Source organism: Syngnathus leptorhynchus, chromosome 3 (assembly GCF_054491065.1).
Source record: "Syngnathus leptorhynchus isolate UIUO chromosome 3, UIUO_Slep, whole genome shotgun sequence".
Lineage (NCBI taxonomy): Eukaryota > Metazoa > Chordata > Actinopteri > Syngnathiformes > Syngnathidae > Syngnathus > Syngnathus leptorhynchus.
Genome location: NC_141197.1, coordinates 12,546,001 through 12,561,205, shown reverse-complemented (window position 1 = coordinate 12,561,205; position 15,205 = coordinate 12,546,001). Strand labels below are relative to the sequence as shown.

Genomic DNA, 15,205 nt, shown 5'->3' with positions numbered 1-15,205 from the left:
TCTGCATATTTGTTTCTTATCAGTACAGGCAACCGGAGGCAACTGAAATTTTATAGTAGGACCTAAAAAGCAAAAGTACAAGTTTTTGAGATTTAATTTTTTTTGAGTTTTTTATAACCAGTTATTATGTTCAGGGCCTGTACATGGGGGGCACACAAACAATACACAGCAGATTGCATACAATAAACAATTTCTATTATTCCGATGAGATTCATCATGTCTTCTATCATATCAACATATTTTTTTTGTTCAGACAATCAAATTTGAAGTTGGGACCTTCTGACAGTTTCGACTCATACTCCAGTCTTCTTCAGATGACTGCTCTGAAGTATCAGTCCAAACTGTCAACAACTTACATTTTTATCGTCTGAACAAAAGAATCTATTCATAATAGACAATTTGATCCTCAGAAGATCCAAATGAGACGTTTGCCTACGGACATCCCCGAATGTCCAAGACGTGTCTGAAAGTGATTCCATTTTTAGCACAACTTTCCCAAAGATGCCCAAAGGGTTTCCTAGTTCTCCCTGTGACAGCAACACAGACTGCAGCTGAGGACTATGTAAAGCTGTTAAAGTTGCCACAAAAAAATTATTTAATGGACGTAAACAGCAGCTTTCAGGCACATACCACATGACTGGGGTGGAAGTACTTCTTCAAAGAGTGACTGTAATTTATAAAGGCGACTTGCTTTGGGTAAAAGCACAGTCGTGGTTAGGAATAACTAAATCAAACCTTTCTTCACACGCTGCTGGCAACATCAATTGAACAAGAGCCTGTTGATGATGATGATGATTATGTGCTGCTCTTAAGACTTTGAGACGAGGAAGTGACCTGATACACAATTTTCATATGATGCGAAAGGTCGCGCTCGATTTGACAATACGTACTATATAACAATAAAAAAAAGCGTAAAAGTTGGTCAATGTTATATTTACCCTATAGTCGTCGCTTCAAAAGGAAAAGAAGTTTTCTCTCCAAAAACGACAACTGCCAGACACATTTAACTGCAGTTTGTGTCATCTTAGATTATTTCTCTATTAACTCTGCTCTAATTAACGATTTTTTTTTAATATTTATATTTTTATGTTACACAAAAAAACATGAATTGTGTGTGTTGTTCATTAGTTTGAAAAGACAAGCCAGGGAAGCAGCTGTTAAGGAACATGCAAGTGCAAATATTTGACAGTATTTTGTTTTTACGTACTTTACAATAAATTTTGTAGCACTCCATGTTAATAAAATCTACATAAAGAATCGATATATTTGATATCACTTGTTTTTTTTTTTTAATCAGTAAATCATTTTCAAAATAATTTGGAAATCATTGAAATACAAAAGTAGGGATTACTTGGGAAATTCACATTAGTTTAAGTGACTAGTTTTTGCCGATGTTGTTTGTAATCAAGTCAACGGGGTTTTGTGGACAACGGAGAAGAAAAGAACTGGCTGTGCAGTCAAAACTTTCCTTCCCCTTTGAAGAAGAAGTTAGAATTCCTCAAATTTGACTCAAATGAATTGTCTGCTTTTGCCTTTGAACACTTCAGTTTAAGGAATTACACACAAGGGAATTGTTATGATATAGTCTCTTTATTTGAGACAAAGAAGACAACATGTAAATATTTACAATTAAAATACAGGATGACCTAACATCAATATGAAGTCTATGTCTGAGTTTGTATTGGCCTTGTAATAATTTACACACTCTGAATGTCGAATTAACATTCAATTTAAGCAAAATGCTTATTTTCCAGTGCTCCTCAGCTAAATAAAAGTCATTCGATTTAGTAAATCCAACTTCATGGAACAAAATCTTGTCAGCCCTTTATGAAACACTTGCATTATAATTCATCTATATTGCTTCTCAGCCTTTGCACATATCATGAAATCAGATACACGACATGCAAAGTGAACATAGCTGCGTAGGAGAGAAGACTAGACCAACATGATGTCACTGATGGTTAATTTTAACGGAGTAATAAGATATAAAACACTGTCAACAGTTGTTAGCCGATTACCAAACGGCAGCGCGTACAATAAAGTCCAATTGTATACATTCAATAAATGACTATCAGGCAATACAATATAATATATGCATCATAATTGAAATTCTTTCAAGTTAAATCCTTATATCTGTATCAATTTGATTTTTTTTTTATGAGCAGTCAAACTGGGGACATTCCAGCCAACAATGATGAAAGGTCAGAGTCATGTGTTGCCAGTCACAGCGGCTGAACATGTACGTGGAAATGGCTTTCAAAGCCACACAGACATGCACTTAATAGATAACCGGGCGTATCAGGCTCGGTTCTTCACGGGCATCACTTTTGAACCGTCGTGATTGAGTATCTTGCTACAACAAACACAGAGGGGGAAAAAAAAGAGAACTTTGTATTTAGTATTTAGTATTTAATGCTAATTGGTTCCACATAAATGTATTTGGGGAGGCAAAAAAAATATCCCTGAATAAGCCTAGGGAGGCATTGAACTGGTTCTTAATGATAGTAGTCATATTACATAATGATCACTTCCATGTTGATAAAAATATACAGATACTGCTTGAATTCATTGTAAACAGTGTTTGTTGAACTCATTGGCAAGTTCAAGTCAATTGCCCCAATAATACGTCAATGTGACTTGACTTGAACATGATTTTGTGACTTTCAAATAAAATAAAGGATGAGTTCAGTTTTTGTATGGCATTGTTGCAATTGAGGTTGATGTCAAAGTCACAGCTTTATTTCTTCAATGAAAATTCTGTGGCGAAAGATGGGCCACTCATCAGCAACACCAGCCAGATCAAGCTTTCCCATTCCGAACTGGACTGAACAGTAACAGTCAGCGGAACGGCGGCTGAAAACTTCCGGAAAAAGTGTCAAACACTGAAGAACCAGCTGCACAGGAGCAGCTCCTGAAGAGTTTTACGCAGCTCTTGGCTCCTGTAGGCATAGATGAGCGGGTCTATGAGTGAATTACAGATGATCAGGATAAGGAACAGATTAAAGTTCCGGAAAAAGCAGTTACAGAAGGCGTTGGTGGGGCAGGTAAGGATGAGAATGAGGTGCAGGAAGAAAGGTCCCCAGCATACGATAAAGACGCCCAGAAGGATGGTGAGCGTGATGGCGCCTTTGGTGCTGGTGGACGGGCGTCGCTTATTGTTGAAGTTGACGGTGATGCTGCGCGAGTGTATGCGCGCCAGCAGGAACATGTGCAGGTAGAGCACAGCGTTGAAGACCAGGCTGGAGCAGAAGAAGGTCACCAGGCACACGATGACGGCGTTGTCCGTGTGGTAGACGATGAAGAAGATGCTGGAGGTGAGGCTGGCCAGCCACACCGCCACGATGATGCCCACGGCGCGCCGCGTGGTCATGATGCTGTGGTAGCGTAGCGCGTAGAAGATGGTGATGTAGCGGTCCGCCGCGATGGTGCTCAGGAAGGAGAGCGACGACACCACCGAGCTGCAGATCATCACGTCGATCACGTTGTCCAGGTGCCGCAGCATACCCGGTTGAACGTCCAGAAGGCCGTGGTCGTGCAGAAGCATAACGATGGTCTCCACCACGTTGCTGACGCTCACCAGCATGTCCGATACGGCCAGACAACAGATGAAGTAGTACATGGGCGAGTGTAGATTTCGATTCTTGACGATGGCTACGATGACGAGGATATTCTCCACCAAGCTGATGAGGCCCAGTGACAGGAAGAGCTCCTGAGGGATCTGCAGCTGGAAGCAGCCCGGCGAGTTGGGTTCAGCTTCACTCGAGTTGGTCTCATTATCTTGCGGGAAGTCGCTAAGGTAGTCGTGGTGCATGAAGAAGTTGTTGTGGGATCTGTTGGAAAACTCCATAGCTCCTGAAATAGAAAATGGGATTTATTCCTGTCAAATATGATCATAATCAGGGCGTGTCCATTTGGGGGCATCAATCTAGTAGGCTAATTGATTGATGAGATATATTTTTTATAACATTTTCTTTAATTTTAACTTGAAGTCTGATGGAGACACCTTATAAGCCCGTCAGGGTTTCTCGTCTTCCTTGCGCATGACCATTTTCTTTGAATTCTTTTCTTTTTTCATGTGACATTTGTGTTATTTTTTTTGTGTGCTAAATAATAATAATATGAATAAAAAAAACTCTCTTAATCAACACAGTACTTTATATATACGATGGAACTACAATGAAGACCTTCATCAAAAAGCGAAGAATAGACCCATCAGTCACATCAACACAAATTGTACGGTCAGGGAGAAATATGTTACGGTTTTGGGCTGTAATTCGAAAAGTTAGGTCTGATAGACACACAACATGGCTCATTAAAAAAAAAAAACAAAAAAAAAAACACTATACCTGCAGTGGAGCATGGTGGTGGCAGCATTGTGCTTTGGGGCTGTTTTTCTAGCTAGCTTTTGTCAAGGCAGACGGAATTATGAACAGTTCCAAATACTGGTCTGTGAAAGAACAATACCTTCAGGCTTCTGCGAGAAAGCAAAACAAATGTCAGGAAAAGCTTACGAGATCAGAGTGGCAGCCATTTGCTGACGGCCATTTAACACAAGCTTGAATGGGATTTGGTGGCAATTCCAAATACATTTGTTGTGCTTGTTTTGGTCACTATAAAATCCATCCATCTTCTATCAATTCAATTTGAAAATCCTCAAAAACCTAACTTGAAACATTGCTTGATCAAAAGCATTTCTCTTGAAATAATGTTTGACTAAAAGCATTTCTCTAAATGCTGTTTATTCTCTTTCTGCAATCACTCAACTGAAAATTTCGTTTCATTTTTCGTTTTATGTAAAACGTGGAAAAATAAATAAATAAATAAACAAACAAGACTGACACTTAGACACAATAAAATGACACTGAAGGAAAGATGATCTTTATCACTAAAGTACTGTCACATCTTTTTGAGCACGAAAGTGACATCGAGAAGAATTTGTCTGAAAATATAAAAGCTCCCTCTTGGGATGAGTATTGATCCTCACCCCTCCGAATATTTCTTGACACACTACTTTGCTCGAATGGAGCAGATGTCATCAAATTGGTTCCGGATACCCTCTTAGCAATGGCCAAATCAAATTCATCATTTGAGCTCCTATTGACAAAGATCAACTGGAGATAACTTATTTAGAGAGGATACTGTTGGCTAGACTTGCAAGCCAAGTCAAAGGGCAAACAAAATTGAAAAGCTTTGGGGTGCTGATACTGGAATTTATTTCTGGCCAACGTGTTGCCCCAACACATTCGTTAATCACAGACAAGCTACATTTATTGATTGCATAACAAAATAGCATAAGTACAAGCAAACTTGATTGCAAAGAATTAGAATTAAAGTTGATCTAAGATTATTATCACTGGAAAAGAGTGCAACCTTGGGGCTCAATGCTTAACTAGTTGTAAAAAGAATACCTACCAAATAATACCAAATAACATTGGTGGAATTTTAGAGTTAGACTTGATTGGTGATGAAATTACATTTGAAAAGCACCTACGTTGAGTTACACCTTGACAACACAATAATAATAATAATTTACACATTTTCCCCTGAACATTAGTATGATATGGAGGAAAATAAAATTTGTTGAACATACCAGTCGCAATCAATCCAGGCGAAAAGTGAATGTCTTCGGCTTCTTTATGAATGCAAGCTGACAGACACCAACGTCCAGAACATGTACTTTTCCCAAATCATGTTTTTTGCCTTGGGCACGCTGAAGGCGCCTGTCCTACCTAACAAGAGAGCTTCTTTGCAGAAAGCACCAGGACCAACAGGATGATAGAATACTGTACTTGGAGAGAGAACCGATGTGGGCCCAATACACCATGTGAGACTTCACAAGACTCCTCCTTATATGCTGACATCACTCGGAGGATGAGCGCATGAAAGAAAAATATGGAAGCAGTCGCATCATTGTGGCGTGCGGTAGACATGCAGGATATTTTTTTTTTCTCTAAGTTCATATTTGGCCAAATATCTCTTCTTGTCTTGTGGTGCATATCTCAAATCATTATCCCCAATTGGAATGAATGGATTTTCTATTCATCTTTGTCCGCCTCCTCCAAAAAATCAGCAACAGTAATATTATTATTATTATTTTTGAAAGAAACTTCATTGTGAATTGCATGAAGCAGAACTAATTAGTCTTATTTCCCATTTAGAAAGGTATTAGTGTGTGTATTGTATCGTTGAAATGGATGTTTAACAACAAATATTTAAAATGGATTGCATAAATATTGAAAGTAAAGAGTGAAATACAAGTCAAGTGCACTTCTTCACTGATTGCAATAGGTCAATCTTGTTTCCATCAAGGGCCATAATGAAGTTATGGTTGCCTGCAGGAAGTGGACATAAATGTCATTTAAATAGCAACATCAGCCACTTAAGTCTCGTCTTTTTGCAAAGCATCAACCGTAAACATTTAGAAGTAGGCCACTAAAGATCAAATGTGTGTTTTGTCTTGAGAAATATATTCTCAGCATGTGACATTTGTAAAAAGAAAATTGGCCTACATATCGGAAATAATTGATAAGGTCACATTTGAATTGTTTGACCTAGAAAATGTGTTTCACATTAATAATGCTTATGTAAAACAAAGCCTAGTTTATTTCTATGTGTTTTAATGAAAGGCCTTTAAACTATATTGGATCACATTTTTGCCAATTCAATCCTATCCAAGCATGACAACAAAGAGGTTGTGTGCTCTGGAACTACCCTCACTTAATCAATATTAAGATCAGGTGATTTTGTTTGTGCAACATTTGGTGAATGATGTGACACAAGAATCCAATTTAAACATCAACAGTTTGACTGTATTATTTTTTCTAGGTCAATTACAGTAGTAACAGTGGCTCAAAATGTTGGTCAAATGTGTGGAAATTTAGTGGTGAAAACACAGCCAAGATAAAAAAAAATAAAAAATCCAGCAAGCTTCATAGTTTCAGCCTCATTAAGTGTGTCGGTTTGTGTCCTTTGGAATTATTACCGGGAGGAGTGGTGGGGCCATCAGGGCTGCAACAGTCAGAGGCTTTTTCTTCTGCTGCTTCTGGGGACGACTTATGAGATGATTTCTAAACTGTATTTAGATCACATGAACAGTTCTCAAATACTTCATTTGTAGCTCCAGATGAAGTGAGAACAATGAAATCATTTGAGAATCAAGCACACTGTCATTTTTTTCGTTAGCGGATTAAGAATAAACAGATAATATATGGGAAATGGTGCAGGTAACAAAGTTTAGGAAAGCTGTTTTTAGATGATTGGAACCAGAGCAAATTGCTCACAAGGCGGATCATGTAGATGTTTATCATATTCTTAGATATTTGACAGAAGAGCAAGGCCCTGTCATTCTGTATTCTGGCAGATACAAACCATTTGGCAGATTCACAATTTGACAGAAAATAATATCTTTGAATCGCACTTAATACACACAGGGGCCATAATATTAGGAACACCCAGAAGATCTCATCGGATTACTGTCGATAAATGCATTCAAATCGATTTAATTGGGGTTTATAATTTTCAATCAAATAATTGAAATCTGTGAAAATGATCTGGTAGAAGTTTGAAAAAGAAAAATTGAGAGGAACCTCTTTTTGAAGGAGCTCATTTGGCAGCATTTTATTTTCATCCCAGATGTTTTCTTGATGAGCTGTTCTTCTGAGTTTCCTCACTCAGTCCCACTCTTCCTCATCTCTAAAAGGCTGGTCCTCTCGTGGTGGCTCTTGAAACCTGATGTTTGCCAGCATGTCCCTCATCGCCACCATGAGGCGATTCACTTCTTGGTTTAACTCTTGTCCAGCCCGAGCCACCTCCATGTCACCCTCCTCTTCCTGCCTTGGCCCACCCTGATAAGGAAAGTTTCAAAAATATCGATCAAACCAGCAATCTGACATTTCTGATACCATCACATATTGAGTTTTAAAAGATGGTCAGTGTATGACAAATGGAGTTATGTAATTGAGGGCGAGGTTGTATTTTTTTCCAAGTATATTTATAGAGCAAGAAATAAAACCTAGCAGTCTAAGACATTATCTTGACACAACCGTGTCCCTTTTCCTTGCCATAAGTAGATCATCCAAATCCAAATCAATTTTAGATGACAAGCTTCAGGCAATTCTGATCATAACAATAAACATATATACAGCTGGTGCTCCGAGGGAGGGACTAATCCATATGTATAAGATCAGCACGCTGTCAAATACAACAGTGCCTTTGATTCGTTGTCGAGTTGGGACAGCACGCAATGATTCTTCTTCTCGTGGGAGCCAGCAGAAAATAATCCAGAAGCAATAAAGCCATGAAATAAATGCAAACTATCCGCCATTAAACAACAATAACGCATTGTTTGGAGTGACAAATTGTCCACGTGACTAAATACAAGATACTACATACTACAAGACATCATTTCGAATAGTTTACCTGGAGGTTGAAGTTTGGCAGCAGGGAACGGAAAAACAGCGACAGCGTGCTCTCATTGGATGCTCCAACATGTCTTCTACAAGCACGCAGAGAAACTAAGCATTACAAAACATGACAAACAAAAACATGACTTGCGTTGGTCGCTAAAGCAACAAAGGGGAGGTAGGACATTACCTCTCTGGTCTGGTGTACGAGATGACAGAATCCACTGGCGGGAGGGGGTCAAATCCCATCATGGGTTGAGTCGTCACCTCCTGAGTTGGAGCAAAGAGGGCGAGACACAATGTTGTGGCAGGTCTCGTTGAAATCATGAATGCTTGCAAGTTTCTTTCGAAATACTATAAAAGCATCCTCAAATAAACACAAACTTGTCTACCAAACACATTTACCAATTGAAATAAACGACTTTACTGATTTGTGTTTGTTTTTTTCAGTGGAATGTATATTCAAAGGAACCCAAGTATGAACAAAATACAGGCATACGTGCAAAAGTCATGCTCTTTCGTTTTTTTTTTATGATAAACGTGTCAATGCCGACCAACATGAAGTGCAAGCACTCAGTCATCTTATTCCTTAATCATAAAAATAAATCATGCAAGCAGTTCAGCAATGGATTTGTTCCCCCCCCCTTCCATTTTTCCCTATTGAATCTATAAAAACCCAATTTTTTCTTTGTATGAAAGGTTGTGCGTTGTACCAGAGGCAGATTGGACGTGGCTTCTTTGATCTCCGACAGCAGAACGTGGCGATGGATGTTCCGTGGAGCACTCTGGTATCTCTGCTTTCTTCTGCATGGCAGTGGTGATGGAAAATTAGTGTGGCCCAGTACGGAGAGGCAAATGCATTCATTTGAAACTACTGGTACTTTTACTAATATGGTAGACTGGGAACTCTGAGTTAAATCATGATTCGCCAAAACACTGGTCGAAATTCGTTCAAGTTCAGGAAAAAAAAAAATTCCCAATGGAAAACATATTATCTAATGCAGGGTGACGTGAAGTATTGACTTAAGTAGTGAGGGAGATTTCCTAGGGATTGTTACTGCACAAGATGGAAGTTCGAAATGATGAGCAAATTTACAATGACATTTTCAGGACAATTTGTGCCAATTTCCTAATTTCATAGGTTCCGCTGCGCTGTTATGTAAGCGTGATCAGGAAATTGGGAACATTCAACATGGAGTTTGAGAAAGATTCACACGGATTATTCACGCCTGTCGTGAACGTAAGTTTCAGTCAGTAGAGCAACCGAGCTTTGATCTCACTTGTTCTTGCAGTCCTCCACCAGTGGGTCATTTGCATCAATTCGACGTAGGGCTTCCTGCACACTCTCTTCCAACCAAAGCATGACTGCTGCTTCCCTCCAAATATTGTACATCCTCCCCACATACAGAGCAGTCAGTTCAGCCAAGGCTGGCAGTTGTCTACAGAGAGCAAATGGTTCAAGAATTACAATTAGAATTGATCAAGATGATATCATCAGGCCAAAAAAAGTTGATATTACCCAATCTGACTGCTTGGGCCGAAGTACGCATGTGAGGTTACTGTGGCATCTGGCTGCACAGTGCATAGATCCAGTAAAGGCATTAAGACTGTGGAAACATATTCATATTTATGACATGATTTTAATCCTCCTTTCAACGTGTCATGATCACCGACTTGACGCCACTGTTTGTTTTCCTTGCATAAAAATATCAGTACATCTGTTTTTGACAGCAATGTGTGTGCTTGGGTGGGCATAGGAAAATGGCAAAATTCGCTTGACCTGTTTATTAATAGCGTAACACAAAATATACGCAATATCTTCATAAAACTCACTTTTAGGTAACCATGGTGGACAAAATCGCTATTATTAGTGGACACAAATGTTAAGTGTGAATGCTTGTTTCTCAGCATGGAGATGCTTGGGCAGTGTGAGATTTTTGACCTGCAGGAAACATGATGAGCGCATCCTGTAGCATTTGGTCAGCTTTACGTTTTGCTCGATCAATTTCATCAGGCTTCATTTCTTCCTGCTGACTGAGATGGAAATGGCAGAGCGCGGTGGAAAATGCAAAGTTTGGCAGCTGGGACAGATTTCTGTGCTCCTGAGACACAAACAGACAATTATGTAGGTCTAGAATTGGGTAGTTGTCCATGAAAAATAAAAAATAAAAAATGAGGAAAATGTAGAATGTGTAGGAGTACAATTTACCTCCCAGGCCTCATAAAGTTGAATGAGAGAATCGTACTGTCTGGAACGTAGCATCAGGAAATCAATAAGTAGCAGCATGCAAAGTGGGTCAGAGTCCGGGTCCAAACTAAGAATGAAAGGGGGGGGGGGGGGCACGAATCTTCAGAAATGTAGCCTCTTTGAATGCACACACTCAACCAGTGAAACAGTCCTCAAAATTCCAATCTCTTAATATGACTTCATTCTGTTGACAAAGTTGGTGAATAACTACGTCATAAGATGAAACCCATGCCACAATACACTGAACGCCATGTGACAATATCATATTTATATTACAATTAGATTTATATTAAAATAAATATATTATATTAATATTTATATTAATATTATTATATATATTTAGATATTAGATATATATATATATATTAGATCTATATTAGATATATTTATATAAATATATTAATTTATATTACTGTCGTAATTGGCAAAAAATAATGATAATAATAATAATAATTTTCTGACCTTTTGTGGCACATTTTGCGAAACCACAAATAAAGGAGCATTTTTCCCTCCAAAAATCTGAATAGGTAAATTGGCGAATACTGATCAAACTATCAAAGATTTTGCGGTCTACTATTTCAAGTCTGGTACACCAAACTGAATGAAAACAGTTCTACATTTTCATGTGTTATATTTTTTAAGTGAGCAAATTCCTAAGAAATGTGCATGATTGTAATTAGTATTTGGAAAGAAACACACACAGCCAATTGTCTGGCCTTATAAAACATTTTGCGTTGACAATTCGCTCCACAGAATTACACTGGCAAACCCATTACACACACACTCAACAAATTATCTGTTCTTCAACGTGAACATGATTTCTTTTCTTTATGAGATGCTTGTGTTCTTTTCTCCTACCTCAGGATCAATTTGCAGTACTCTAAAGCTGTCCGGGGGCATCCTCTCTTCTCAAGGAACATCATGTGCTTGAAAAGAGCAAGATAAAATGCCCTAAAAGCACATTATTTGATCACTCGACTCTCTGTTTTTCAATAGGTCATATTCAGGATAGCATTTCAAATCAATAAAAACGGACTAGTTTAGTCAAGACCCAGAAAACGTAAAAGGGTTAGAGAGAAAGTTCAAGTCTTTCCAACCTGTTTTCAGGTCTGAGGTAATCCAGTCTGCAGGCGCCAGAGGTCAGACTAAATACAGGGTGAAACGCACACTCAAAGCTGTACAAGGCCCTCTCTGGAAATAAAATACAAATCATTCAAATACATCATTTGTGCAGGATGTTGATGTAGCGTATGCTTGGTTTGAATTTTGTTTTTGCAAGATGCTCAATCGAAGGAGCGAGCAGAAAACGCTGCCGTGGAACGCCTATTGAATGATAAGGTAGAGGCACTGTCGGGGACAAGTACGGTTAAATGACATCTTTGCTTCTTTCTTTCTTTCTTTGGATGAAACAGCCTCACCAATGAGGTCCCTGGCCATCTCCTGATCCTCTTGTATACGACAGACGTCAGAGAGTTGGAGCAAGGAATCAATGTGGTAGGGATTCAGCTGCAGCAGAGCCTAAGAAGAGACATCAGTAAATGATCCAGACGTATAGGAGATGTGGGAGTTTACTTTTAATCACGATTCTATGAATACTCAAGACAAATTATAGTTGTTACAAAATCATGAATCAAGAATTTATGAGGTTGACTTATGTTCACATTAATAAGCAAAGATTTTTTTAAGTATTGAAAAGAATAATGTGCTTTTACCACAAGGTTGTTTGGATCCATAGACTCAACAGCATCCAAGAACTTGAACTGTACTTGTTGGTAGTCCCGACTATGCTCAAAGGTGAAGTACTGAACACCATCTTTTGACTCAAGTAAGGTCATTGAGATTCCTGAAAAGATGTCATTTCAGGTTAACACGGATGGATGTATAAGTGGCACTCGAGTTACAACACGTCCAACACAAACAAAGCAGTGAAATAAAGCCTACCATACAAATGTAATTAATTCCATGATGATTAAAAAAAAAAAAAAAAGATAAATATCACCAACAGCTACATTCAAGGCAAATTAAGAATAAAAAAAGATGCTTGCAAGTGAAGCAATACTCGGTTTTACTTTTGCAACTTTCCATGATATAAGGGCAAGAATACCAAGAGGACACATTCTTCAAACACATGAAAAAGATATAAACAAGCCTAACCTGGGCGACTGAATCGAGGCCAACTTTCCTTGGGACCGGTCATCCATGTGTTTCGATGAAACTGTCTATTGCGTTGTCGCGGTCTGAAAACAAATGCCAGGATGATGACAAGGCATGAGCCACAAAGAAGGTGTTAACACCACCAATCCATGCTTACCTCTGATCCCCCAAAACTGCTCGACTCCCAAAATATTTCTTTAGCTCCGTCTCTGGGTTTAGATTCCTGGAGATAAAAAGAGAAAGGAAAAAAAATCACTCTGATCCAGATAAAGTACCCAAACTATTACAACTATCATACAAACTACAACTCTCGCAATAAACATAAATCTAACTCTTGAGACACATCACTATAATTTTTGTAAAGCAGATGAATAAGTGGCATCTGAGCCCATGAACATGGTCCACCATTATCATCCTCACCTATGCTCCACATGTAGGATAGGTCTTCTGTCACAGCCACCACAGTCATTTTGCAGAGTCAAACCATTGGACTGGCTCAAGTTTTCCAGCAATAAATCAATGTTGTCATCTGGTGATTGTTCTTGCTGACACAAGATAGAAGTCATTGTGAGATACCTTTTAGGGAGCTTTCTATCTTATGAAAATCCATCGAAGGTATGGTTTCAAGGAGATCATTTGGAAACAATTTAGGTTTACCTGTACGATTTCAGATTTAACTTTTGTCTTCTTTTTCTTCTTCTTTTTCTTAACACTGGACAAGGGCTGGGAATAACAAATGACAAATATGCAAAACAACATACACATAAACAAACGCACAGAAAAATAATTTCTCAAAAAAATAAAAATTACAACCAAGCTTCCACATCGTTTTTAGTACCTCGTTTGACCCCCGACTGCAGTTTTCTTTGCTGTCATTGTTTCCCGTGTTGCTTGTTTTGTTTCCATCTAGTTTCTCTGGGTCTTCATCAGCGGAGGCTTTTTCGGTATCACTTATCTGGAAAACAATTGAAATGAAATCCCTTATAAAAAAAAAAGTGTTTGCTGTAGCAAGGCGATGTTCTCGACCAGGAAGTGTCTATCAGATGCTCACGATATTTTGAGCACCCTTGAGATGTCCTGAATCAAGTCTCACCTCTTGTCACGCACGAAACAAATTCAAGGAGAAATGTTCTCGTTTTAGTTGTGTTAATTGATCATCTAGCCCTCATTGGATGAGGTAAACTTCTTATTTGTCATCAACATGTATCTAGAACATGTCTTGAACGTTTGTCATACCACGAATGTTCTGTTGTTTGACAAATAAAATCTGCCATGGTTCGTTGTGTACATTTAAATGACAACTCCCTATTAAATCTGATTTGTTATTCAAAATAATTTGTGGCTTTGTTTACTTTATCAACAGGCACCAGATAGGCATCGCTAAACGCTTTAAGCTCACACAACAGGCGTACAGTCTGTACAACGTGTAGATGGATCAAGTATAATGTGCACAAACCATTCCCAAAACAGCACAGATGTCTTTACGATCCTTGTTTGTTTTTGAATTTCGATTACTGCCATTCCGACGTGACGCTGGACTGACACTGGTCGTGAGCAGCTGCTCGTCCTCACTTTCAGCTAGCTCATCGGGGCTATCTGCCAAAGTTAGCTCCTCGACGACAACCGCCTCCTGTGCTCGTTGTTTGCCTTTCAGCCTCCGCAAAGCCCTGCTAGACATTTTATACTGCCTGACCACTAAATTTACGTGAGCATACAATCTAAATAAGCTGCGTGGACTGCCATGTCGCACAAGTTTTCTTCTTTGTGTTTTGTTTAACAGTCTCAACCGGTTTGTCGTACTCTACTGCCTCCAACAGGACAAATGGGGAAAACCGACGTAAACAAAAAACACGTGATGCGCTTAAGTCAACAGGAGGTGGCAGTGTAATATCTCTCTATCTCTGCTATTTCAAATATTTTAAATATAATAAAACACAATAATAATAATAATAAAAATAATAATAATAATAATAAAACGGTCTATAATAATAAATAATAAAAATAATGAATATAAATATATATAATATAAATAATAAAAACTAATAGGTTACATTTTTTGTATGATCCAACATAACTGGGGTGTATTCTCATTTAATGTGTTCAACTGTTTGTCCCGTTCAATAAAATGCTGAAAGTGCTCCCCTCTTCACTGCAGTAAAAAAAATTAAACTGAAATAATTTTATTGCACAAGTGAGTACACCGGCTTGTAACTTGGGTGTGACTGTGTTCAGAATTAACCAATTATATTCAAGCTCATAAAAAAAAAAAAGTCAGCAGACACTTTTCACCATTGAATAAATTCCAGCCATTCAAATTGTCTTGGCATTTTAGTTGACGTTCATGAACTTCACCAGGAAGTTTAAGACTTCCTCGTTTCCACACAGACACACAAAAAAAAAA

General features: G+C 38.4%; 2 protein-coding genes across 3 annotated transcripts; both read right to left on the bottom strand.

The window, feature by feature from the left end:
* Positions 1-1,674: 1,674 nt before the first annotated feature.
* mc1r (melanocortin 1 receptor) lies at positions 1,675-6,652 on the bottom strand. Of its 2 annotated transcripts, none has more exons than XM_085907477.1 (3): positions 5,591-6,652; positions 4,347-4,474; positions 1,675-3,852 (listed from the first exon to the last, which is right to left on the bottom strand). In XM_085907477.1, exons 2-3 carry the CDS (start codon positions 4,372-4,374, stop codon positions 2,876-2,878), a joined length of 1,005 nt encoding a protein of 334 aa, XP_085763603.1. In that variant the 5' UTR covers positions 4,375-4,474; positions 5,591-6,652; the 3' UTR covers positions 1,675-2,875. The 2 variants fall into 2 exon arrangements, with proteins under 2 accessions (XP_085763603.1, XP_085763605.1); XM_085907479.1 differs by having other exon boundaries at positions 4,347-4,447; positions 5,730-6,652.
* A 949-nt stretch (positions 6,653-7,601) lies between these two features.
* On the bottom strand, positions 7,602-14,594 carry tcf25 (TCF25 ribosome quality control complex subunit). Its single transcript, XM_085907476.1, has 18 exons — positions 14,261-14,594; positions 13,643-13,759; positions 13,462-13,527; positions 13,225-13,349; positions 12,962-13,027; positions 12,805-12,887; positions 12,363-12,493; positions 12,069-12,168; positions 11,748-11,841; positions 11,509-11,601; positions 10,612-10,717; positions 10,345-10,504; positions 9,922-10,009; positions 9,683-9,841; positions 9,116-9,206; positions 8,593-8,672; positions 8,419-8,494; positions 7,602-7,844 (listed from the first exon to the last, which is right to left on the bottom strand). The coding sequence occupies exons 1-18, from the start codon at positions 14,480-14,482 to the stop codon at positions 7,671-7,673; spliced, it is 2,031 nt and encodes a 676-aa protein (XP_085763602.1). The 5' UTR covers positions 14,483-14,594; the 3' UTR covers positions 7,602-7,670.
* Positions 14,595-15,205: the final 611 nt, after the last annotated feature.